The 26,504-nt window shown below is 40.5% G+C and overlaps 1 protein-coding gene across 3 annotated transcripts in view; it reads left to right on the forward strand.

Moving 5' to 3' along the window:
* SRFBP1 (serum response factor binding protein 1) overlaps positions 1 to 26,504 on the forward strand; it is a 126,801-nt gene that overhangs the window by 24,652 nt on the left and 75,645 nt on the right. The window contains exons 2-3 of one of the 3 annotated variants that reach the window (XM_050945893.1): positions 15,268 to 15,356; positions 16,877 to 16,949. The exons of 1 other annotated variant lie outside the window; for it this stretch is intronic. In XM_050945893.1, coding sequence (XP_050801850.1) covers positions 15,268 to 15,356; positions 16,877 to 16,949 — 162 coding nt within the window. The remainder of the gene's footprint in view (positions 1 to 15,267; positions 15,357 to 16,876; positions 16,950 to 26,504) is intronic. One more of the 3 variants, XM_050945894.1, reaches the window with a different exon arrangement.

Below are 26,504 nucleotides of genomic sequence, written 5' to 3' on the forward strand. Positions count from 1 at the left end.
TAGATGAAATAAAAAAGAATGTTTTGGAACAGATACAACAAATGTGGAAAAATGCACGTTTCAATAAATTCACCATGCTTCTGATTTCATTGCCTCCTATTCTCTGTTCTTTCCCTATATCCTAGTTTTTTGCATCACAAGTACCAGCTTGTGTCCCACAGCACAGTGGTAAACCTTTCTTTCATGTTATCAAGCTATGGAAAACTCTCTATTTAAAATCAAACAGTTGGTCAGCTTCAAACACACTTTTATCAAAGCTCCTTTTCGTGGCTTTGATTCAATTATTTATCTGAATAAAAGAATCCAGCCCTACTCCCTGAGCCTCAGTTTCCTCGTACTTGGTCATTCTGTTTGAAATGTACTTGTATTCTTCATCACCTGTGTACATCTAACTTCACTTTCTGTGTGATATTCACTGGTTGCTGTTAAGATGTTGATATCTAGGACGTATGGTTTTTTTTCCCTAAAGTTTAGTAGTGTTGTATTCATTGAGCTTAATAGGTTAAAATAGTCAATTATCATAGGGCTTATATTTGCCAATAGGGGAAAAAATACCAGAGAGATCATTTCTTTAGATAAATTTACATCTAGCCAAATTTCTATGACAAAGCCCTGTAGAAAATGTGAAGACGACTTCCTAAGAGTAAAGTTCCTCTTTCAAGCCTTGCAGAGCCTTGATGTTTTTGAAAGTCATGACACTTGTGTAGCCCAAGTTATTACAGAAAGAACAGATGTACAATATCTTTACAAAGAGACTTTATCTAATATGAGCAAACAAAAATAGATGGGAATCTTCTAAGGAGAACCTTTTAAAGTTTCAGCTTAGTTTAAGGTATGTGTTTATTTTTGGGGGAAGAAATAGAAAGTAAATGAATAAAAATATCACCTAGTATTACACTGTACTGGAGTGCAGTTGTACACTATTCATTTGAAACATTTATTAGCCTGTATATGAAAACTGAGGAAGAATAAAGAAAAGAAGATAGTGACAGAAGGAAGAGGAAGAAGGAGAGGTTACAAAGGAAGAGGACCCATAGGTCTGTGTGATGAAAACTATAAAATGTGATCATGTGTCCTTTTTTTTTTTTTTAGTCTGAAAAATGTCTTCCAAGTTTTCCTGGGATTGGTAGAACAAGTCCAGGTTACTTGTTCTATAGAGGATGACCTTTTTCTGCTAGTAGAGGTAGATGCTAAATTTGTTACCAGGAATACAGTAGTCCCCTGATTTATTTAGCTTCGCAGATTTGAAAACCATGGCTAGAACTTGAGCAGAGTCCACCAGAAATGGTTGAAAAGACTCCAGATTGTGGCCCAATATTATCTGTTTAAGGGCTATATCCTGGACTGAATTGCTTTGTTGAATTAGGGCCGTAGCGCTCAGAATCTTGTAGGATCAAGCACTAAGTGAATAGTTGTGTTTTGCTTCAGACTGCTCAAGGGAAAATGGAATGACTATCCATTTCTGGGCTCATATATTTGAGATGAAGAAAATAATTGTACAAGTACATTTCTTTAACAACTAAAAGTTTAAAGATGAATTAGGACATAGGTGATGTAAATATGATTCTTGTAAATTAGCTGCTGCTTGTACACATAAAAATAATAAAAAGTTCTGATTTTATAATGTCTTTTTGGAATCTTATCCAGATCATTTAATACCTGTATTTCAATATTTTAGAACAGACTACCCCTAGCTAGTCTTGGGATAATATGTGAGCATTGCTTATTTTTGTCCCTTAACCAACTGGATTGTTAACTTCTGCAACAATCTGCTAACACTGTAGTTGAAAATATAGACGTGTATCTTTCTTGCTACATCTCCCAAATCTTTAGTCATATTTTCCTAGATTAAAAAGAATTTGGTTGAATGTTCGCTTAATTTGGAGATGAGCTCCCTCTACAAACTTTAAAACAAGCCCCAAATGCATCCAAGCATAACATTTTATTCTAATGTAATATTCCTTTGAGAACATTTCCACCACAGTCCTTGAAATCTGTGGACTTAAAAAAAGGCTCATGGGAGGAGAGAGTGAGGACAAATCTCTTTTAGCAGTGGCCTTCTATGTTATCTATGAATGTCTTTCTATGCCTGTATCTGGGATTCGGTTATCATTAATGCATATGTGGAACTATGTTTTGGGTTGTGGGTTTTTTTGGTGGGTTTTTTTTTTTCAGGTATCAGCCAGGCAAGTGGAAGGATTTTAATAATAATAAAGGATTTTTTTGGTCTCCCTTCTCCCCCACTTCTCATCAAGAAACTAGCAAAGCATCGTTTGTGGAAATTGCCAACTTTGTTTAAATTGTGCAGGTATTTTCTCAAATAACAAGAAAGAAATAGGAAAGAGTGTGCATTGTATGCAGTGACACTTTCTTCTCTTCTGTCATGCATTTATTTTGCTTCATACTATGTAAAAGCAAATGCTACTTGTCCTGTAAAGTTGGTCGGTGCAGCAGTCTTGATCAGAGGCTAATTTTGGCAAGCACATCATTAAGTTCAGTCACGTTAACCAAGATGAAAATATTTAATGTTAAGTAACATCAGAATCCTCAGACCCAATCTCAAAGAGAGAGTTTAATAACTCTGCTTCTACTTCAGGGAAAAGATGTTAGAGCTGTTAATATTTTGTGGGTATCAGACCTAGGGGACAGCATATCGTGCAATGAGTCTAAAAAATTTTCCCCAGCCTCTCATGCTTGGTCACAGTAATTAAAATGGTAAGTCTTTTACAGGATTCTAATTGATAAAGTCTTTTAAGTAGGATGGTAAAAATATATATAACTCTCACAATAAAGAGTGAAGGAAAAAGAAGAATCTCAACTGTCTGACTTCTACACAGTACTTGCAAAATTTAGATGGTAGTGTGAGTTAGAATGATAGAGGTGAATGATTACATGGCAGAGAAGTGGCTAAACCCCTTGCTCATTAACTGGGTCTAATATTTGGATTTTCTTGGAAATTGTAGAATTTTTTTTTTAAGAAAGTAACTTTTGATGGGGATGGAGTATGGTGAACTCTACTGAAGCACATTTTTCAATTTGATTTCTTTAACAGTTTTTTTGTTTAAGAATTTAAATTGAGTGGAGGTATAAGGCCAAAAGGAAGGAAGCCTTATTCTAACAGATCTTATGAGGCCTACCAGAGTGGGGTTCCTCTCCAGCAGACTTTGGACGGTACACAAGAGAGGTGTGATGTGATGGGAGTTGTATATGGATGGAATATATATGCTATGTAGGAAGGAGAGGGGAGGCAGCTGTTTATCTATTTGAAAGACTTCAAGCACCGACACCCTGATTCAGCAAAATACTTAAGCATATGCCTAATTTTAAGCATGTGAGTACTCCCATAGTTACCCAATATAATTATAAAGTGTTTATATACATATTGATATCGGACCGCTGAAATGGCAGAGGGCTGAAAAAGTACTCTGTTTAGGATTAAAATGCAATTAAGCACACTTTTTAATTTTTCGTTCTGTAAAAATATTGTATACAATATTTTCAAGATCAAAGCATGACTGAACTGTCTAGTTTTTTTTGCCCTAGTAGCTTGGGCACCAGCACTTCTGAGAAACTACTAAATGCTGGGGAGGCATTCCTAGTGCTGGCATGCAAGTCAACATGTGATATATTTCACTTTCTCTTCTAGAGTTCCATTATCCAATAATGACACTGCAGAACACTACAAAATAGATTTTCCCAGGCGCGGACCATAACTATGAGGCCGTTTTGACCATTTTAACCTATCAATATAATAAAGCTACAGTGGTGATTAAACTTATTGTACTGATTAAGCTTCTTATAATTATTGCAAATGCAAATCATATCTAAAGTCGGCTTTGTTACTTACTCTGCTAATTTGTTTTTTTTCAATGTTTCTTCTTTCTGTTTCTTTCCGTAGAAAGGAAATATGATCCAGTGATTTAAAAACAGGACTAGGAGTCCAGTGATGTGGATTTTATCCTATCTGTTCCGTAGAATTACTGTGAGACCATACCTTTTATACCCCACAGTTCTTTCATCTTCAAAATTAGGGATATTTATGTGCTTAACTGTGCTGTTCAGAATTAGTTCATTGGTATTTTGTCAAGTGCTTTGCTATCTTCTAATGAAATATACTGTAGAAGTGCAAGATATTATGATTATTTTAATATAGATAAACCTACTATAAATGAATCTGATGTACTTGAATGCACATGCAAGATTTGTTTAAATGCAAAATACAGAACTCTGATTCATCTGTTATCACTGATCCAAATATTTAAGTTGTGAATAAATATACTGTAAAGCATACAGATGTATATGCTTAGTGTTAGCTGTAATTGATGTATATTGGGTGAGAGCCTTACTCCTGTCCAGCCCCTTTATGTTGGGTAAAAGGTCTCAAGCCATGTAAAGGACCCTAAAAGCCAGGTATTGGCTGGGATAGTCATCAGCCTATCTTCTAAAATGATGGTTCTCAACCAGGGGTACACATACTCCTGGGGGTCTCCCAGGGGGTCTAGTTATTTGCCTAGTTTTATAACAGGCTACATAAAAAGTACTAGCGAAGTCTGTACAAACTAAAATTTCATACAATTATATTTATACTGTTGTATGTACTAAACACTGAAATGTAAGTACAATATTTATATTCCATTCAATTTATTTTATAATTATATGGTAAAAATGAGAAAGTAAGCAATTTTTCAGTAGTAATGTGCTGTGACACTTTTTTGTATTTTTATGTCTGATTTTGTAAGCAAGTAGTTTTTAAATGAGGTGAAACTTGCAGGTATGCAAGACAAATCAGCCTTGCAAGAAATGGCATAGAAAGTATGTCGAGGGCATGGCTCCGGCATACAGTACTGCAGAGATTCTTGGTAGCATTGCAACCCATGGAGCAACAGAAGAAGGTGCTGTAATTTAGATAGCACTAAGAGTCTAAATTTCATAGTTTATAAATTATAAGGTCAGGAGGCATCACTGTGATCTCCAGTCCCTGGAATAGCCCAGAATCAGGAGGGTGCATAGAAGTCTTGCAGCCACCATAGCTGTGCCCTTCTCCTGGGCTGTGAGTTCTGTATTGTATCTCCAAGAGACACAGCATAGAGTTGCATGCATTATTTCAGGCAAGATTCCTAGGGATGACTTGTTAAATGTGTTGACATATCTTTTGCTATGCTGGTGTTTATTACACATTTGTTTTTAATAGACACTAAAACTGGTTTTCTTTCCATGATGACTTCTCAAGTTTTAGGGTTTTTTTTAATATCTAAACCAACTAGACAGCACCATTCTGCAATGACTGTCAGAGCTACCTTGGCGGAAGGAGAGTCCCACCATTCCCATCCTGCATTGCAAACAATTCTTGGTCATTCTTTCCACTGGTAGCCACGTAGTCTGTGAACTCCTAGCCACTCTAGAATGTAATTTTCCAGGGTTGCTGTTGACAGAGGAAATTATTTGGTTTGAGGTTTACCTCTGGTCTATAATTAGTCTCTTTTGATTTTTGTTTGTATTTTTATATCTATGTGGAAGGAACTCCCCATCACCAAGTTTCAGGGGCTACTAAGTCTGGGGAGTTCTGATACATGGTCGTGAGCCTACGTCATACCCCAGTCATTTTAGAGGCTTCATTTAAAAGGGCTTTCACTTCCTTTACTGCTTGACCTTCTGAAACATCAGAGTCCTGCTTGGCTAAGACTCTATTAAAAAAAAATTCCCAACTGAGCAGTTAGCTAAGGAAGAAACATCTAACCCGTTTTGGATGTCAGAACTCACTGAACATTGCTATAAATAATAAAAGATGATAATGAGGAGCCCCAGTCATGACCAAGACCCCATTGTGCTAGGCACTTTACAAACACAGAAAAAAAGGCTGTCTCTGCTTCAGAGAGCTGGTCATTTTCATGGGAATAACTTCAAGAGGACTTCCAAGAGCCCAATTCACACATACCAACCACTGGGAAAGAAACAGCCACAGGTTGGTTACTTTGATGTTTTGTGGCTGCTGGATAGTGGATATCTCTCCTTGTTCTTGCTGTCATCCAGCTACAGAACTTTATAATTGGCTGGCAGCTGAAGAAGTTAGTGTTTTGTGTTTGTTTTTGTTTGTTTTTTGTTTTTTGTATTTTTTGGGGCAGCTAGTCCCTTAAAAAAACCGTGTTCCATCTGCATTAAATGTTCCTAGAAAAAAACATTACAAAGCATGTTGGAGAGGAAACTAAATGTATATGTTTTGTTATGTAATGACTAGCTGTGCTTTTTAAATTAGTGTATGCTTTATTCAAAGAATAATCTTGGGCTTTTTTATTATAGTGTGTGGATTTTTTGCTGCAGTGTTAAAGAACCACTATTAAAGCTTCCTATGAAATAAGACATACTCATTTTTTCTTTTCATTTAAGAAGTTCTAAATGATCTCGAGCTTAAATGTTTTCCAGTGTGTTTTCAACTGTACAGACTGCAGTTGTCAGAACAGAACTAGACATGCAATGTCATGAACTCCAAGGAAATAGTTTTCTCTGTAGTTATGTAATTACATCGTCATCTTTGTACATACTTCCTTTTTAGGGGCAAGAGAAAGGTAATAATTGCTCAGAGCATCTATCACATCAGTAGTTTACGTTTGTCCTCAATGCTCATTTTGAAAAAGTACAACTTTGCAAGACTTTTTAAAGACAGACTTCCTGTTTGTACAGTTGTTAGATGAAGGGTGTTTGCCGGCATGAAAATTTCTGAATAGTAAATTATTACAGTTCTCCCAGACTTCACATTCATGACAAGTTGGTTTCAAGGTGCAAACACACTTTTGCTTTGTGGTAAACCTTTTAAGAACCTGTAGTTTATTCAGCATGTGCAATGGTATACAGATGTTCCTGCATTAGAACTACTACTATTAAATTGAAATAAGATCTGTACTACCTTGTGAGAAATGTGCTTCACATTCTGAATGTAGTGAGTTGAATATACATAGTCAATAAAAGCCAAGCTGAAATATTTGACACTTTTACCATTGAAACTTTAATCAGAACACAAATCATCTTTATTCTTTTTTTAACTTGGTTAGGGGAAGGGCTGGTACCCCTTCTCCCTTTTTCCACTTTTGGCTTCCTGAAAGTTTAGGACCCTTCTTCTTGTGGGCTGCGGAAACATATTGACTTTTTCTTTGGACTATTGTAACTCCTCTTGCAAAGGACAGAGACTCTGAATGGCACAACCAAAGGGATGTGCCCTGGAGTCCAAGGTCTGGTCTACACTATGCATTTATACTGAATTTAGCAGCGTTAAACCAGTTTAACCCTCCACCCGTCCACACAACGAGGCCCTTTATATCGATATTAAGGGCTCTTTAAACCGGTTTCTGTACTCCTCCCCGACGAGAGGAGTAGCGCTGAAATTGGTATTGCCATGTCGGATTAGGGTTAGTGTGGCTGCAAATCGACGGTATTCGCCTCCGGGCGGTATCCCACAGTGCACCATTGTGACTGCTGGAAAGCAATCTGAACTCGGATGCGCTGGCCAGGTAGACAGGAAAAACCCTGCTAATTTTTGAATTTCATTTCCTGTTTGCCCAGTGTGGAGCTCTGATCAGCACAGGTGGCGATGCAGTCCCAAATCCAAAAAGAGCTCCAGTATAGACTGTACGGGAAATACTGGATCTGATCGCTGTATGGGGAGACAAATCTGTTCTATCAGAGCTCCGTTACAGAAGACGAAATGCCAAAGCATTTGAAAAAATCTCCAGGCTATGATAGACAGAGGCTGCAGCAGGGACTCAGCACAGTGCTGCGTGACAAGCGTAACAGAAAGCCAAAGAATCAAATGGACACTCAGGGAGGGAGGGGGGACTGAGGACTCCAGCTATCCCACAGTCCCCGTAGTCTCCGAAAAGCATTTGCATTCTTGGCTGAGCTCCCAATGCCTGTAGGGTCAAAAACATTGTCCTAGGTGGTTCAGGGTATATCTCGTCAATTTACCACCCCTCTGCCCCCCGTGAAAGAAAAGGGGGAAAAATCGTTTCTTGCCATTTTTCAGTGTCACCGTATGTCTACTGCATGCTGCTGGTAGACGCAGTGCTGCGGCGCTGAACAGCAGCATCTCTTCCCCTTCCTTTCCTGATTGCAGACGGTTCAAAATGGTGGAAAACCGTCGTCATCCCGTGAGTGCTCCTGGCTGGCCTCAGTGAGGTCGGCTGGGGCGCCTGGGTAAAAATGGGAATGACTCCCTGTCATTCCTGGCAGATGGTACAAAATGCTGGGTAACCATCCTCATCATACCAGCTGGAGCCTGAACTCCATCAGCCCCCTCCCCTTTCATGTCTAAAGAAAAGATTCTGTACTCCCTGGACTATCATAGCAGCTGGAAGCTGCCTCCCCCTCATTTTATCTCGCTAAAAAGTCAGTGTTTCTTATTCCTGCATTCTTTATTACTTCATCACACAAATGGAGGGACACTGCCACGGTAGCCCAGGAGAGGTGTGGGAGGAGGGAAGCAATGGGTGGGGTTGTTGCAGGGGCACCCCCTAGAATGGCATACAGCTCATCATTTCTGAGGGATCTCTGGGGCTCTGACCCGGAGTGGCTGTGCTCTCTGGCTCTCTAGTAGACTTGCCCCATATTCTAGGCAGGACTGACTCTATTTTTAGATAAAACATAAAGAAGGGAATGACCCGGGGAGTCATTCCCATTTTTGTCCATGCGCCCCTGGCCGACCTCAGCGAGGCCAGCCAGGAGCACCCATGACAGCAGCAGACAGTACAAAATGATTGATAACCGTCATCACCAATTTCCAGTTGCAGACGGTACAAAATGATTTATAACCGTCATCTCATCACCAATTTACAATGGCAGACGGTGCAATAGGGATGATAACCATCTCTTCTACCTTGCAAAGGCAAATGAATGCTGCTGTGTAGCACTGTAGTACCGCCTCTGTCAGCAGCATCCAGTACACGTATGGTGACAGTGACAAAAGGCAAAACAGGCTCCATAGTTGCCACGCTATGGCATCTGCCAGGGCAATCTAGGGAAAAAGGGCATGAAATGATTGTCTGCCGTTGCTTTCACAGAGGAAGGATTGAGTGATGACATTTGCCCAGAATCATCTGCGACACTGTTTTTGCACCTTCATGCATTGGGATCTCAACCCAGAATTCCAATGGGTGGGGGAGACTGCGGGAACTATGGGATAGCTACAGGATAGCTACCCACAGTGCAACGCTCCAGAAATCGACACTAGCCTCGGTACATGGACGCAAACCACTGAATTAATGTGCTTAATGTGGCTGCATGCACTCGACTTCATACAATCTGTTTACAAAACCAGTTTATGTAAAATCAGAATAATCCCGTACTGTAGACATACCCCAAGACAGTAGCAGTGCCCATCCTTTACTTAAGGGGACACTAAAAAGATGTAGCCTGCTACAAATACTAGAGAATATAGGCGTTCACTTCCTAGCCTGACACTAGGGTAAATTAGAGGGAAATTAAAGGTCCATACACGAGAGAGAGAGAACGAACCCAAGCAGAATTGGTCCAGAGCAGTGGTACGAGTGACTGATAGAGAGCCAGAGACAACAGGCAACCCAGCAATAGTCATTCCAGCAGCAACTGTTGCAACAGTGCATCACTCAACAGCAGCTGCTATGCAAGATGGTGAGCCAGCAGAAAGACTTACAACAAAACGTGCTATAGCATCTACTGTTGGAGCTGGTCTGGGCAGCCAGGGATCTGATGATTGGGGCCGTGAGCCCAGGGTCAGTGCTTCCATCAGTGCCCTTTGATGGCAGTAAACCAGTTGCCAGCTCATGCCAAGTCTTTAGGCATCAGCTGATCACTGACAAACTCATAACTGGAAATCAAACCATCTCACCTGTATGTTATTCAGAATAGGTATTAGTCTTTTATCAGAATGTATTTAGTGTTTAGACTCTAATGCATACAAAAATTTACAAGCATTTCATAATCTCACTTGTAATGTCTATTCCATGCAAAAAAAAAAAAAGTAAGTTTTGCTTATAGCTTTGAAAATGTTTGCTCTAAACTTGTGAATCTAGGTATGGGAATCATTCTCTCTGCCTGTTCAGGAGGCCTATCAAAATTAAGTTGGCAATTAATGAACATCGCAGTACAAGGATTGGTGAATGACCCTATCACATCTTGGAAATGTTACTTGCAAGGTTGCTCGTTTCGTAGGCTGGAAGGCTTAAATGTAAAAGATAAAATGGGCAAAAGTAAATTTTTCATTTCTTTGCTGTTTGAACTCTCACAGGGCTAGAGACACTAAACTAAGGCAGAGATCCCCAGGGATTAGCCTTGGGTCCACCCTGAAAGACATTTTGAATTGAAAGATTACTATGTTTAGGAACCATGGATGGTAACTCATTTGTGTGTATATGCTTGCTTGCTTTATCCTGTAAATAACTCATATTTATTTTTCCTAGTTAATAAACCTTTAGTTAGCTTATTAAGGATTAGTTGGAAGCATTGTCTTTGGTGTCAGAACTGAAATATAAACTGATCTGAGGTATAGACTCATGTGACTGGTTTCCTGGGACCAGAAGTAACCTGGATATTTTGTGATCTTTGGTCCAATGTGCCTGCGTGGCAAGATAGACTGGAGAGCCTAGGGGGACTGTTACTGGGTTGGTGAAATCTAATTACAGAGCATAGAACCAGTTTGGAGTGTCTGCCCTGTTTTTGACAGTCTGCCCTGAGGTAGGTACTCAGTCATGAGCTACTCCAGGGGTCGGCAACCTTTCAGAAGTGGTGTGCCAAGTCTTCATTTATTCACTCTAATTTAAGATTTCGTGAGCTGGTAATACATTTTAATGTTTTTTAGAAGGTCGGTCGGTCTCTCTCTCTCTCTCTCTCTCCAGTCTATATATTATATAACTAAACTAGTGTTGTGTTGTAAAATAAACAAGGTTTTCAAAATATTTAAGAGGTTTCATTTAAAATGTAAATTAAAATGTTGATCTTACGCCGCCAGCCCGCTGCTGTTCTGGGGTTCTATTCACCTAAGCCGACAGTGGGCTGAGTGGGGCCTGCAGCCGGGACCCCAGCTGGGAAGGGTTTGGCAGCCAGAACCGCGGGATGTGCGGGGCCAGCAGCTGGGACCCTGAACGGCTCAGCCCACTGCTGCTCAGGGGTTCCATCCGCTGGCTTCTGCCAGCCGGCATCCCTGCTGCCAGACCCGCTCAGCCCGCTGCTGGTCTGGGGTCCCGGCCCTGCCCACATACAGTGGGTACCTACCTTCTCCCTGGTTCTGGCCCATTCTCTTCCTCTCTCTGGACTGAGCTGAGGGTGAGAGTGGACCGAGCACAGGGCTGGGGGGTGGAGGATCTGGCCAGGAGCTAGAATGAAGGAGGGGGCTCAGGGTTGGGGCAGGAGGTTTGGATGTGGAGGCACTTACCTGGTCAGCTCCCATTTGGTGTGAGGGGTGCAGGTAGGGGTGTGAGTGGGGGTGCAGGAGCTCCTGTTTGGTCCTCAGGGTGGGGGTGGGGATCTGCGGAGTGCATGGGATGGGGGGGCTGGGGATGTGCTGGGTGCAAGAGTCAGGGCAGAGGGCTGGGGGCATGTGAGGAGTGCAGGTGTCAGGGTAGGGGGGGCTGGGTATGTGTGGGGGTGCCAGAGACAGCGCTGTGGTTATGTGGGGGTGAAGGAGTCAGAGGACTGGGTGGTACAGGGCCCAGGGCAAGGGCGTGGGGTGTGTGTGGGGGTGCAGGACTCAGGCCAGAGGGCTGGGTGTGTGTGTGTGGGGGGGAAGGTTAGGGCTCAGGGCAGATGACTGGGTGACTGCCCCCCCAGAAGCCCCAATCCCCCCACTCCTTGTCCCGACTACCCCCTCCTGGGACCCCACCCCCTATCTAAGCCTCCCTGTCCTTTGTCCCCTGACTGTCTCCCTAGGACCCTATCCCCTACCTGTCCCCTGACTGCTCCAACCCTTATCCACACCCCCGCCCCCAGGCAGAACCCCCTGGACTCCCATGCCTATCTAACCGCTCCCCGCCCCTAGACAGAACCCCCAGAACTCTGGACCCATGCAACCCCTCTCCACACCCCTACCTCCTGACAACCCCCCCTAGAGCTCCCGACTTATCCAACCTCCCACATCTTCTTGTCCCCTGACCACCCCCCCCAGAGATCCCCCCCCCCCCCGGGACCCTCCTTGCTCCCTATCCCCTGACTGCCCTGACCGCTATCCACCCCTCACCCCCTAACAGACCCGGGACTCCCATGCCCCATGCACCCCTGCTGCTCCCTAACTGCCCCCTCCAGAGACCCACCACCCCAACCACACCCCTGGGATCCCATCCCCCCATCCAACCCACCCTGCTCCCTGTCTGCCCCCACCCCTTATCCAACCCCCCACCCCCCCGAGCCGGACCCCTTACCATGAGGCTCCCTGCTCATCCAGAGTTTTGTCGCTGCCGCGCGCACATAACCCCGCCCCTCAGAGCACTGTGCGTGCCGTGGCATTGCTCCGGATGAGCGGGGAGCAGTTTTCCCTCCCCACGGAGCCAAACGTTGGCCCATGGGAGTGTGCAGCCCCGGCCCCCAGAGTGCTGCGCGCGCGGCGGCAGGACTCCAGGGGAAGGGGGGGAGGACGGGAGAGGGGCCAGCGGCTTGCTGCGCTCTGTCCGCACTCCGGCCAGGCAGCATGGACCCTGCAGCTTGCCGCGTCGGCAGGATTTTTAATGGCAAACTGGAGTCCCAGCAGGCTCCAGCGTGCCATTAAAAATGGGCACACGTGCCATGGGTTGCCGACCCCTGAGCTACTCCATGAAAACTGCCTAAAAACTTCAGAGATGAGGGCAGGGAACAGACTGAGGTTAAGAAGCCGACCCAACCTGATATGAACCCCAGGCAGAAGAGAACACTCTCTGTTCATCAGGGACAAGTGCCCTCATGTTCAGTGCATCGTGATTTAGGATGACTGACTTTGGATGAGTCACAGCAACAGGCTAGTAAGGGCCTGGACAAAACCTAAAGAGTGTGGTTGGCTACCGACACCGCTGCCATGAGGGAATAGTGTGAACTTAGATGCCAAACCACTAATCGACAAGGTTGGTAGCAGGTGAGAGAATGGGCTCAGACCAAAACATGATGGCCTATTCTCATGTGGGCAGCCAGAACACTCCCAAAGAGAGTACCCCTTTATGGAATGTGAGTATCCCAAGGTTTGGACAGTGGAAAGCTGAGTGTGGAAGACCAGACCTGCCAAAGTAATGGTCACTGTATGGATCAATGGGACAGAAGTGCAAGGTCGGTTGGACTCTGAATGTAGCCAGGCCCTGGGGCAGGCTCCTTTACCTGGGGCAGAAGGGACTCCAGGGGAAACAATCTTTCTACAGTGCATTCACACTCATCTGAAAGCCTATCTCTGCAGATGCCTGTGGCTGTCTGTGAGATGACATATGGCCCTACCCTCGCTGTTGTCCTATCCTGGGATTAGCAGTACCTGTGGGAAGTTATCCATGAGCTAAGAAAATTGGATACGGTGGCTGCTGAACCCAGTTCTGGTACCTGGGGAAGATCCTGGAATGATGGCTCTAGCTGAGTTAAGAGACTTAGGCAACCCCCTTTAGGGAAATTCAAGATTCACAGGTCATACATCCAGGTTGTAGACAGGAGTGGTAGCCAGGGGATTGCTGCTGCCAGATTTAGGGAGCATTGGCTCATGACACAAATTTTGTCTGGGAGCAAAGAGAAGACCTTGTGCCGAGCAGGGCCTACAACTAAATTGCTGCTGTGAATGACAAGGTGGTAGAACCCCAACGTTTGTGTATGTTACCCCAATTTATACTCTGAGGAGAACAACTATATCACGTCGAACATGACAAATGCATGAGGGAGGAGGGTTCCTTGATTGTACCACTGGATGCTTCTGCAACTAGTACATGATATCACTTGTACTGGGCAGGAGAAGATTTGCATAGACTTCTGAAAACCTAATTCAGTCTCAGTTTGATGAACACCCAATGCCATGAGCCATTGGAACATTTAGGGTCTGCCACAGGTATATCAGTATTTTCGATTTTATATGTGGATATGCATAGGGAGTGTGCAAGTATTTAAGATTTTGTCTGTAGTTAAAAATAAAAACTCTGGGTACAATAAAGAGAAATTCCTCTATGGAATTTTAAGAAGGGTGTGACAACTTGGCATACAGTACAAATTCTCTGCCCAGGAGTAAATTTTAGGATTTTGCTACAACTTTACCACAAATTCAAAAATCAGACACAATTTTTGTTCTGATATTTTCTTTTTCTCTCCACTTTGTGGATTTTAACACTGTTTTACGATTGATAATGGTAAATCACTCCAAAAAAGAAAGTTTTAGAAAATGTATTGCTAAATAGTTTCAAATTTCTGTACAGTATTAATGTACACGAATGGTCAGGTCATTAGTCAGCAGTGAGATGCTATTATCATCCTACACCTCAAGTCCTTGTATTTTTATGAAAACTCTAACTTTCAATACGTTTGGCCCTGGAGAAATTTCATGGCAATTTCATTTGCTGGATTTACCATTTGTTTATCTATGCAACATTTTTTTAAAAAATGTGTTTTTTGTGGGATTGACTGGGGAGAAATAAAACCCAAGTAGTATTAAATATATTTTGATGTAAGTCTGTAAATTTACAATTTGCAAGTATAATTCTGGGGGGTGGAAATGAAACTAAATTTAATGACAGTCCACATGGGTAGCAATGTGGTTTTATTTGTTTGTCTGTTCTTGTAGAATTTAGAATAGCCTTTGACTGACGGTCTATTATTAAAGAATGAATAAGTGTTCGCTTTAGGGGCTTTTTAAAGAACATTTAAATTGTCAGTTAAAGGTAGTTTTGTTCCATATCATGCTTTAACAGAAAAGTACAGGTGCATTTTCAATGAGGTGCGTATACAAAATGAATGAGCAAAACATAAATCTAAGCTGTTCAAAATTCTAGGCCAGCGTGGTTCTAAGAATAATATTAAAATATGGTTGGTTAAGAATGCCTTGGCTTTTTCATGTCTTGTTCCTGTTCAGACCTCAGACACATTTTTAGACTGTTGGTTTGTTTTCCTCCTCTGATGTTTATGGAAGCAGTTTGAGTTTAACAGGAATCTGAATTCATTTGAACTAAGATTTTTTGGTAAGCAGAGGAGTGAACTGTGTTCTCAAAATATTTTTCTGTTTGTTGAATCAGTTTCAAAAAACAAAGGCATAACAGATATATTGATTAGTTTCTGTACACAAGGATAAACAGCTTTCTAATATATTGTCCTCCTTTCAAATAGGTTGTGAAGATGAGAAAAGAGGTGAAGAAGGCCAGAGTTCTTACCATTCGCAAACTCACCAGACACATTGCAAAACTTAAATTAAAAAAGTTAGTTTAATATTAATATTCCTTTTTAAAAAAATTTTAATGCTGCATTTATTTTAAATGACTTAGATAAATATTGAATAAACTGTGGGTAAAAATGAGTGTCTACATAATGTTGTTTAACACTCCACACATTTGAGGTGGATAGTGGGGCAGTAAATTAATTGGATAGTTAATACTTTTATTAAGAACACAATATGTTTTTAGAATGGGATTGGTCTTGAACTGTACTTTTATGAATGTGCATTATTAAGTGTGTAAGATGTAGTAAATCTTATTTATAGATTCGTGTCAATATTTTACTTCTCTTAATATAGTCTAAGGTAATAAGAATGTAAAGACAATTTCCCAAAGCAGACTTGAAGTAAAGTTTTCAGAAGTGCTTAAGTGACTTTGGCGCCCAAGGCCCATTTTCAAAACTGGTTTAAACACTTGGCCGAAGTAATTTTGAAAATGAGATTTATACTAAATCACATGAGCATTTTAGAAAAGTTTAGCCTTTGTTTTAGAACATCACTTTGTTACAGAAAGCTTCAGCTTCTTCCTCAGTGCAAAGTTCAAAGTTTCAGTGCAGGGAGCACTTTTCAATATGCTTTGAACAAATAAGCACTGTTTTTGAAACTTTTTAATAATGTTTTTAATCAGTGTTAGTGTAATTAATCTTTCAGATGGGGCAAAGTGATTTGTGACACTGTTAGTACTGGAAACCAATGGAAGACGACAAATCTACTGTTGTGTTTAAAATGTGAAGAATGCAGCTGGGTTTTTTTAGACACTTCACCCACTATAGCAAATTGTGTACGATTTTTGGCAGTCTCGTGGCCTCCATTATATATTTAAATTTTGTAATTAACATTTAATTTTATTGTAAATTTTACTCAGAAAAGTACCTCTTGCCATCTAAATTTTCAGGATTCTATCTTCAGCAAACTCACTTTATTTTTTCTATTTTTTTCGGTAGGTAGGCATTCTTTAATCCCTATCATCTCTTAAGGTTTGATTATTATATCCTATCTAGGGTCATTCAAAACTTAAACATAATGTACTTACACAAATTTTAGAAGTAAACTTTCAGCCTAATAATTATTCTCGGGCTTGATTAATCTCTTATCTAGTTTGAGCAACCTTGACTTACACTGGTGCTAAACAATTTATAGTGTTCTCTAGACACTACATTTAATTCAACAGCTCATATAGAGGATGCAGCAGATTCTTCTGATTTTTAAAAAAGTCCTTGCCAAAATGTTGCTATCAGATGTATTACTACTTGCCATCACGTTTTTAGAATTCTCATTATATTTCTTCTGCTTGCTAATTTCATCTGTAAAAGCTGGGGGGCATTGATGTTTCTGTGTCTAGTTGGTTGTTCTGAAAACTTATATTTAACATAAAATAGATGTGAACAGTAAAATAAAATTGTTTGTTAACTTTTGTGATTTATTTTGCTGCAAATAATAACTTCCTTGTTGAGAAATGATTGCAAATCAATATGTTACCCAGTTAAACACAGTCTTTATCTACAGGGGTTCGGAAGATATGGTACTAAAGAACCAAAGGCGAGCAGAGAGATTACTAGAAGAAATTCATGCCATGAAGGTAATATCTTCATATACATATATTTAATATTTAGTGTCACTTATTTTAGTAACAAAAGCCTGGGCTTGTTTTCGCGGAAGGTGAAATCATGCATAGATCTGTTTTGACTGTAAATGTAACAGAGTGGAACATTAAGAATTTTGTGTATTCCATGTTTGTTGCTATACCTGTCAAGGTGTTAAACTAATTTGACTGAGACTTGCCAAACTAAACTTTCATCTGTTCAGAAATGCTCCATTGTCTGAAGCTTTCACAGTAACAGTTACAAATATAAGAATTTAAATATTTGTGCTGTTCAGGGGTGTAGGTCTGTTGAAATTGAAGTTTCAGTGGACTGACGAGACATTGAATCAGATATATTTTCCCCTCTTTAGACAGGGTGTTTGTTAGCATAACTTTCAAGCCATTCATTTCTCTAACATTGTGACATGTAATTAAATGTCTGGTTGTCTGTTTTATAACAACTTTAAAACCACATTTGACTAATAATTATCCTAATGACAGGTTGAATTTTCATGAAGGTTTTTTTAGAATTATGAATATTGTATTTGAGTAAAAATCCAGCATTCAAGTTTGAGCGTAAGGATGCATTATGCTCTGAGTGCTATTTTCTCAGTTAGATAATTGCTGAATCCCCATCATTATACTTGTTGTGTCTTTCCTCCTGATGTCTCTGGAGACTCTAGGTTTGAGTCATTTACAAAGGCATGCAAATTGGAAAGTCTTTATTGGCAACGTAACAGTAAGTAAGCTGTTCTTGGGCAGATCTAAACTAGTTGGGTACGTTCTCTCCTCCAGCACATTTCTTTTACAACTGATTCACAACCAGGCAGTCTCAACAGATGAACAAGAAATAGACAGAAAAGCCTCTCCCATGTGGGTAATGAGAATACATAAAGTACTGCATTTTTACATGGAAAGCAATTAAAGAATGTCAGATAATTGATTCAAAGGCATTCCATGTGTAACCTTTCTGCTAGTAGGGTTGGCAGCAACAAACGCCGGGCACTTATATTAGGGGATTCTCTATAGTTTCTGTCTTTCTTTTTGTTTCAAACCCCCACCAAGTAATCTCGGAACCTATAACCACTCTGGGTGCCTTTGCCAAGCTAATCTGTACCCAGTCACAAGCACAGAGGTTTAAACATGAACTTCATTGGGGGGGGAGGGGAGAAAAGGGAAAGAGCAGGTTGAACAGAGACAAGTATTTACAACCTAACGCCTTCTATCACCATTTACCTCAGAAAGGTGGAGGGATAGCTCAGTGGTTTGAGCATTGGCCTGCTAAACCCAGGGTTGTGAGTTAAGTCCTTGAGGGAGCCACTTAGGGATCTAGGGCAAAATCAGTACTTGATCCTGCTAGTTAAGGCAGGGGGCTGGACTCGATGATCTTTTGGGATCTCTTCCAGTTCTGTGAGCTAGGTATATCTCCATGCGTAAGTCACAGTCCCAAGCAATTGGTCTTTCAATGGGTGATATTCTCACTCTGCTGCTCTCCTGTTGGAGGTAAAGCAACTGCATGTAACTCAGCTTGGAAGGATTAGATTTTTATAGGTAAATGTCAGTTAAGTCAATTTCACTTGCGCACACCCAAACTAACTAAAATATTTCCATCGATCAGAAATTTACAGATAGGCAGCATAAGAAAAATGCTGCTTCAGAACTTAATGGTTTGCTTTGAGAATATTTATTATGTATATTTTGACATGATGTTGACAATTTGTTTTAATGGTTATGAAGCTTTAGCTTTTTGACTCGGTGTCTGCTGTCATTAAGTAATTCTCTGCTTCCCCTCCCCCACAATTATGAAGATTTAAGTGGATAACAATAGAAAAGATACTTAAGAATAAACATTGATAAGAATTCTGCCAAGCCTACATGTAATGCCTAGATATATCATTTGCCACTAAACAGCCTAGATAGTAGTATAGATGTACGTGTTAGTAAAGATTGCAATTTTATCATTTTGAATCACTTGTAAAGAACTTTAGACTCAACTGAACTTATGTACCATAACAAATATAGTACTTTATTAAAAATATTCCCGTCATACATATAATGCCTGTATGGCAAAATAATCAACTTATTGTCAAATTCTACTCGCCATTGGTGTTAAAATATAGTATGTATGAAAAGTACTTTTCTCAAATGAGATGGGGAAACTTGCCCACCCTCACTCTCTGCACATCTGTTTCTCAGATGCTCTTTCACTCTGTCCAGTATTCCATGTTTTGGCAGATGTTACAAGAATCTCAGTCTGCCGGTGCATTCCTTTTCATAATAAAAATCTTTCTCGGTAGCATCAGTTCCCTGAGAGTAATTTCAAAGTTGGGTTTTCCTTCATTCAGTCCTAAGACCAAGCAACTTTGACAAGACAAGCCTAAGACAAGCCTCTTCAGCTGTACGTGTTCCTCTTCTACAACTTGGAATCTTATTTGACTTTTGGATTTGGAAGCTTGGTAGAATATGTCAGAGTTGAAATGGAGAAGTATGGCAGTCGCAGTGGAAGTGCTTCATTATTGACTATATAAAGTTTGTGTCCTGTTTCCAAATCCAAAAATGATGTAGGTGGCTTTGTTTTGGTTTTATTTGTTTGGGGTTTTTTTTGTTTGGTTGGGTTTTTTGTGTATTTTTGGTTTTGGTTTTTTTAAGGTTCTCTAAAAGATTGGAACTTTTTTACCCAATTCTAGCTGTCTTTACTTGGGGAAAAGTCTCAAACCTCAGCTTTACTCTTAGGCTCTTTTTGAATTATTGATGCTAAGAATTCGATGGGGAAATGTGTGATTCAGAACTTGTAGAAAGGAGCTGACATATCAACTTTCTATCCCAAGACAGACACTCTGCTATGTGGTTTCAGTTGTAACTCTTAATTAGTGCTTTCTTAGGTCTGCCATTTTGGACTAGTGTTTCCTACCTATATGCTGTCTGTTAGGCAGGATGTAGCCCTTTTGGCTGTCCCTGAATCTTGCGGTTGTTTAACATTAATTTCTAAAAATTATATAATACTTCAGAAATATAAACAATCAGAGAAGACAAATATCCACAAAATGATAAGATACAGGACATTAGTTTAGGAAAGTGAATGTGACGATTATTGAATTAACTGTATTTTATTTCTGCTCTGCCTTCTGAAGTTCTTAGTAAGAGATCCCATGCCTACGTGCTGTACAGCCCAAGTATGTTTTCTATTGTTGGCCTGAAATATGTGACCTGCAGCACACTATGTTGCCTTTTGTTCTCTGAGTAGGATTGGAGCTTGTATTTTTTCTTCACGCTCAAAAGAAGGGGTCGGCAACCTTTCGGAAGTGGTGTGCCGAGTCTTCATTTATTCACTCTAGTTTAAGGTTTCATGTTCTGATAATACATTTTAACATTTTTGGAAGGTCTCTACATAATCTGTAACTTAACTATTGTTGTATATAAAGTAAAAAAAGATTTTAAAAAATGTTTAAGAAGTTTTATTTAAAATTAAATTAAAATGCAGAGCTTCCAGGACCCGGGCAGTATGAGTGCCACTGAAAATCAGCTTGCATACCTCCTTTGGCATGCGTGCCATAGGTTGCCTACCCCTGCTCAAAAGTATAGTTTAGTAGGGTATGAGCAAATAGGGTTTGTACTCTTTGGCAAGTTCTTGTGCAGTTGGGCAAATTCCTGTGCAAGCAGACCTCTTCCTACTCTTACATGCTCACAATGGGTTGTGAGTTTTTGACACAGTTTAATATGGAGTGGGAACAGCTAAAAGAAAGGAGGAGTGGAGAGTTTAGGTCCTGTTTAAGTTGGAATCCCTTTGGAAATTGAGGAACTAATTCCCCTTTACCCAAATGATGTCTTTTAGAGATCAAGAGTGGTAAATGGGCCAAAACAATATTGCATATTAGCTACTCTTGGTATTGAAATTTGAGTTGGAAAAAGTTCAGTTCCTCCCAGGTTTATTTCCCTTCCATGTTTTGGGGAAGGAAATGTAAAATAAAAAATAATTTACTTCTCAGTGGAGAAGTAATGGAGAGTAGAAAAACAGGTCTGCTTTTCTTGAACTAGGGCCGCCCAGAGGATTCAGGGGGCCTGTGGTCTTCAGCGGCGAGGGGCCTCCGCTTCAGTGGTAATTTGGCGGGGGGGGGGGGACCTGCTCTGGAACCTGCCGCTGAAGACCCGGCGCTTCGGCAGCGGGTCCCAGGGTGGAAGGACCCTCCGCCACAGGTCTTCGGGGCACTTCTGCGGCAGTCTCGGAACAAAAGGACCCCCCTGCTGCCGAATTGCCACTGAAGACCCGGAGTGGAAGAAGCTCCGGGGGCCCGGGCCTTGCGAGCGTTTTCTGGGGCCCCCGGAGCGAGTGAAGGACCCTGCTCCAAGGGCCCCAAAAAACTCTCGTGGGGGCCCCTGCGGGGCCCAAGTCCTGGGGCAAATTGCCCTACTTTTGCCCTCCCTCCCTCTCTGGGAGGCCCTGTCTTGAACATGCTTATTAACGGACTGGGTGTTTTCCATAAATCAAAGAAGCACAAATAGTAAGATTGGCTTTCAAAATTACAAATATATTTGACTGTTTCAGGCATAACTGTTTGCTTGCTTGAAAACAAATGGTAATATCAAAGAAAAAAGTAAAAGGTGGGGGGAGTCTGTTTTAAACACAGGAAAGATCTCTACTTATCCTTTCCATCAAAGAAGAATCTTTAGCATATTGCAAAGAAACCACAAATTATCCTGTTCTTGCTTCCTCTTTTAATTTGGTGCAGTGTTTTTAGTAGGACTCAGATATGCAAGACAGAATGGATATGTTTTTCTCTCCTTTAACATCACCCTCAAATGATGGAGTGGAAAGAGAACCCAACTTGCCCAAAATCTCAGGAAGATCCTGGCTATGTAAATACTGTAAAATCATATATTGAAAAATTCATATTTTGTTAACTTTCAAGCCAAAAAGAACCCCAGTTTGGAGGCCTGATTTGACTTTTCACTGAAATCATATCTCTAATGTGGGCATTCTGAATGAACAAGTAGTACATAAACTCTTCCAGATTGCTGGGGGCTTAAGGTATGGCCATATATCATTCTCAAGAAAACTACCCAGATTTTTAATAAAATCTTCCTAAGCTGTGACCTCTGATGTTGATAGAGCACCTTTAATATTAAATGCAGAAGTATACATTGATATAATATGAATATTGGTCACTAAAGATAAGTCTAGAAATGTAATGTTCTACAACCAAGTTAACTCAGTCATTTTTCACTTATTTTCTATGATCTCTATAATAAGTTGAGACAGAGAGCATCCACCAATTCAGAGACCAGAGACAGAGAGCATCCACCAATTCAGAGACCAGACCTCTGGGTTAGTTTGCCCACAATCAGCAACAGACAGAGCACAGATGAATGCTTCAGGTAGATGTTTGAGGGTCTCCGAGAAATGGGTCCTTTGCATGCTTCAGTTCACCACCTCCATCTAGAGCTATATGTGGCTGTCTCTCTGAGCTCTGTTTTTTCTCTGCTTTTTTGTTTTACTTCAGTTTTTTTCACACTTTTTTTATTTCTCTCTCATTTGCTTTGCCTTTGCCTTCAAAAACCATCTTCAGAGCCTTCTCCACTTGGCCTGTTCAGACATACAGCTACAGGACCCAAGCTGTCAGTCCCTGATGAGAAACTTAAAGAAGATAAAGACAAGGAGGGCAGATAAATTAGCTGGGTTAGAGCCTACGAAAGAAAATGTTATCTCTAGAACCTATTTAATCCATACAGTTTTTCTTCTGCACTTTTTTCAGTAGATGGCTACTGTAACAATATTTAGCACGTACCATGTAGATGTGGCTACACAAAGTTATTAAGTATCAGAGGGGTAGCCGTGTTAGTCTGGATCTGTAAAAGCAGCAAAGAATCCTGTGGCACCTTATAGACTAACAGACATTTTGGAGCATGAGCTTTCGTGGGTGAATACCCACTTCCTCAGATGCATGTAGTGGAAATTTCCAGGGGCAGGTATATATATGCTAGCAAGCAAGCTAGAGATAACGAGGTCAGTTCAATCAGGGAGGATGAGGCCCTGTTCTAGCAGTTGAGGTGTGAAAACCAAGAGAGGAGAAACTGGTTATAGCAGACTATAGCAGACCTTAAGGTGGCCATCCTGCAGCAAAAAAAGTTCAGGACCAGACTTCAAAGAGAAACTGCTGAGCTTCAGTTCATCTACAAATGTGACACCATCAGCTCAGGATTGAACAGAGACTGTGAATGGCTTGCCAATTACAGAACCAGTTTCTCCTCTCTTGGTTTTCACACCTCAACTGCTAGAACAGGGCCTCATCCTCCCTGATTGAACTGACCTCGTTATCTCTAGCTTGCTTGCTAGCACACATATATATACCTGCCCCTGGATATTTCCATTACATGCATCTGAGGAAGTGGGTATTCACCCACGAAAGCTCATGCTCCAAAACGTCTGTTAATCTATAAGGTGCCACAGGATTCTTTGCTGCTTTTAAAGTTATTAAGGTTGCTACAGATTTAAAGGAAATGTAACTTTCTCAGGAATCTCAAGAAAGGAAACGTCAGTACAAGTTAAAGTCCTTTTAGGTTTCTGTGTAAAATCAGCAGAGGCAGCCTTTTTGTTCTTTCAGAACTAATCATTGATTTTTTTTTTCTGTTTCAACACGCAGAGGACCAGAGCTAGACCACCTTTCTCCATCAACAAGGCTAACATTTAAAAAAAAAAAATCAAACCTGGGAAAACTCGCGCTGGCTTCAGAAGTGATCAGAAAGTGGTAGTCTGACTCCCCCTGAATCAGTTTCATAAAGTCCTCATTTCAAGTACACTATATGAAGAAAATGTCTGTCTTAAGCTTGATTTAGGATTTTGTTATCTTGGAGCAATTGCATTCTTGTTGCTCCTGTTCATCATTTCCAGAGCACTCAAGCATCATCTTTGCACAGAAAAAATCTAGGGGATTTGAGCCCTAGTCTGAGGGACTTCTCTCCTCAGCCAGTGTAATGAGCTTTGAATTTCTGCTTGGAGACCCTTTACCTATTCATCTCTCTGGAAATTATCAACAATCAATTGAATTAAAAATAACAGGCCTTTTTGTACTGATTCTTTCTCCTTTTCTGGGATCTGAATCTCATTACTGACCAACATTTAAATAATTTCAGTCTAGCCACGATTATCCTGAATTTTTTTTTTCTTCCCTTTCTGCTGATGGCATATGTGTCTGAAAGACATCTTAGTGCTTAATTACCTGGGAGATCTGCTGATCAGCGCTGTCTCCTTGCAACACAATGAGAGTTGTAAATGCTCTGCCCTTTTCAGGATCAGACCTTTAACTATAAGGAAAGCTTAAGTAACTAGGCCTGGAAAGTGAATTTTCCCAAATGTGTTTTCATGGTTTGTGTATGCGTATTATGCATGTGTATAGTGTACTTTTTGTGTGCCTCATTTCTCTGCTTTGCATAACCAAACTAGTTTGGAGGAGGTATTTTTGTTTTTCATTTAATTTTAAGAGCGAATGCAGGTTGCATGCCAGCATGCAAAGGTCCTATTATTAGGCCTGAACTTTGTCCCTGTATGTGTTAGGTTCAAGAAGAACTGCTGTCTTTTCTGTACCCAGACCTCTTCCCCTTCCCCTGCATCCACTCTTCTATCTAGCCAGGACCATCCAACCCCTCTCCTCTCCAGTTTCACAACATGGGAAGGGTAGAGTAGTTGCAACAGCTTGACACCAGATTTAGCGCTAATTTTATTTCTCAGATAATACAATAGCAGACAATGAACTAATTTTACAGCCAGTATACCATGTTGGAGGATAATGTTATACCATACCTGAAGAACAACAGATATTGTGCCGTGTTACAGAGACTTAACTTTTTAAAAAATCATATATAAATAGTCATAGAGGCAAATAATGGTGAATATGTTGAAACCGAAGGATATTTTGCCACTTGTAGATAGGAAGAGCTTTTTTTATTTACGGCAAATTTGTTCATAGGGTAAGTTATATGACTGTGGTTTGGAACAGCATTTGTTATTGATGCTTATGTATCTTGGGGTTTTTGGTAATGCAGGGGAATTAAAGGAAAAGTAATCGCTTTAAATAACAGTGAAACGTGTTTAGAGTCATTGCATTTCTCAAGCAGAGGAATTAGGAATGTGTTTTATGTGGGAGATGGCAGTGGTTAACAATTCCAGCTACGTGGATGCAGGAACTGGGTTAATTGTTTGCAGGAGTTTTCAGAGCCATTGGAATAGAACAGTGTTTTTGGACTCTTCTGATTTCATTTTGCCAGAATTGAATAAAACATTTATTTTAATGTTTCTCAAAAGAAGAAAAAAAAGAAAAGAACAGTATGATCCTTGGTAGCCTTTCCTATAAGCGATTTACTTTATAGAAATTTAAAAAATGACAAACTGGAAAGATAGGAATATTTTTAAAATAGTCTTTGCTTTGTTTGAAGGTATTTTCCAAATGGATTATGGTTTAACTTTGCAGAGTTTTTAATCATATTTTTTTAAAAAGTGTAATATTTAATAATCTAGCTTTCTTTACACTCTGTACTGTCCAAATATTGAACTAATCAGAAAATAGCCTCTCAATTTTTAAAACTTTTAACAGAAATAGTACTTAGTGTCCAAGATTTAACATATCTGCTAAAAAAATTAGTCACATTTGCACATTGTGTGATTTGCATTATTAGATATTTACTACCATTAATTGACTGTGCCCCTTTTTTAAAAAAAAAGCACTCTTTTTTTAAGACTGATTTTGTTTTCTTATCCCAAACTTATCTGATGGAGAATTTCTGTAGTGGAATTATAGAAGAAGGGTAAAGCCCTCCCCTTGATCAATAAAGGGAAATGTGTGGGTTCCACTTGCTGGTAGTGAGCAGCGGTTAACTGGCCAGTTCTACTAACAGAGCAAGAAGTTGTTGTTTGAGGGGATAACGTGAGGCTTCAGGATGATTTTAAGAGCATGAGCCTTGAGCAGAAAATTAAGATCTAAATTCGTGAAAGCCATAGTGCAGTCAATGACATGAGGAAGGCCCTGGGTTCAATCCTTGAGGGGGCCATTTGGAGATTGGTCCTGCTTTGAGCAGGAGGTTGGACTTATATGATCTCTTGAGGTCCCTTCCAACCCTACTGATCTATGACTTTCCTTTCCTTGAAAGGCCTGGAGGAAAGCTGCAGTCTTTGGAAATATTCTGTTATAGGAAGATACTATTTATGCAGAGGGTTATTCAAGGCAGGTAGGCAGAGAGAAGATGATGGGAAATAAAGATGGAGTTAGTGGGTTTCCACATAGAAGTGATGTCTAAAGCTGATGCTAACTATGAGCTAGAGGTTCCAAGGGAAAGGGGGACAAAAATAAATAATAGGAGGGAAAATGGGAGATTTGTAGACTTTAAACCAAAAGAGTGCTAAGAACATTCTCTTCTTGCAATGGAAAGAATGATCAATACCAAAAATCACACTTGGATTCAGTGAAGTAAGAAGTGATCAGTAGCAAAGTTTAGGTCATTAACTCATCTAATATAGGGAAATCTCAGAAGCATTACAGGTCTTTTTCATTGCATTGTTTTCTT

This window comes from Gopherus flavomarginatus, chromosome 3, assembly GCF_025201925.1.
Source record: "Gopherus flavomarginatus isolate rGopFla2 chromosome 3, rGopFla2.mat.asm, whole genome shotgun sequence".
NCBI lineage: Eukaryota > Metazoa > Chordata > Testudines > Testudinidae > Gopherus > Gopherus flavomarginatus.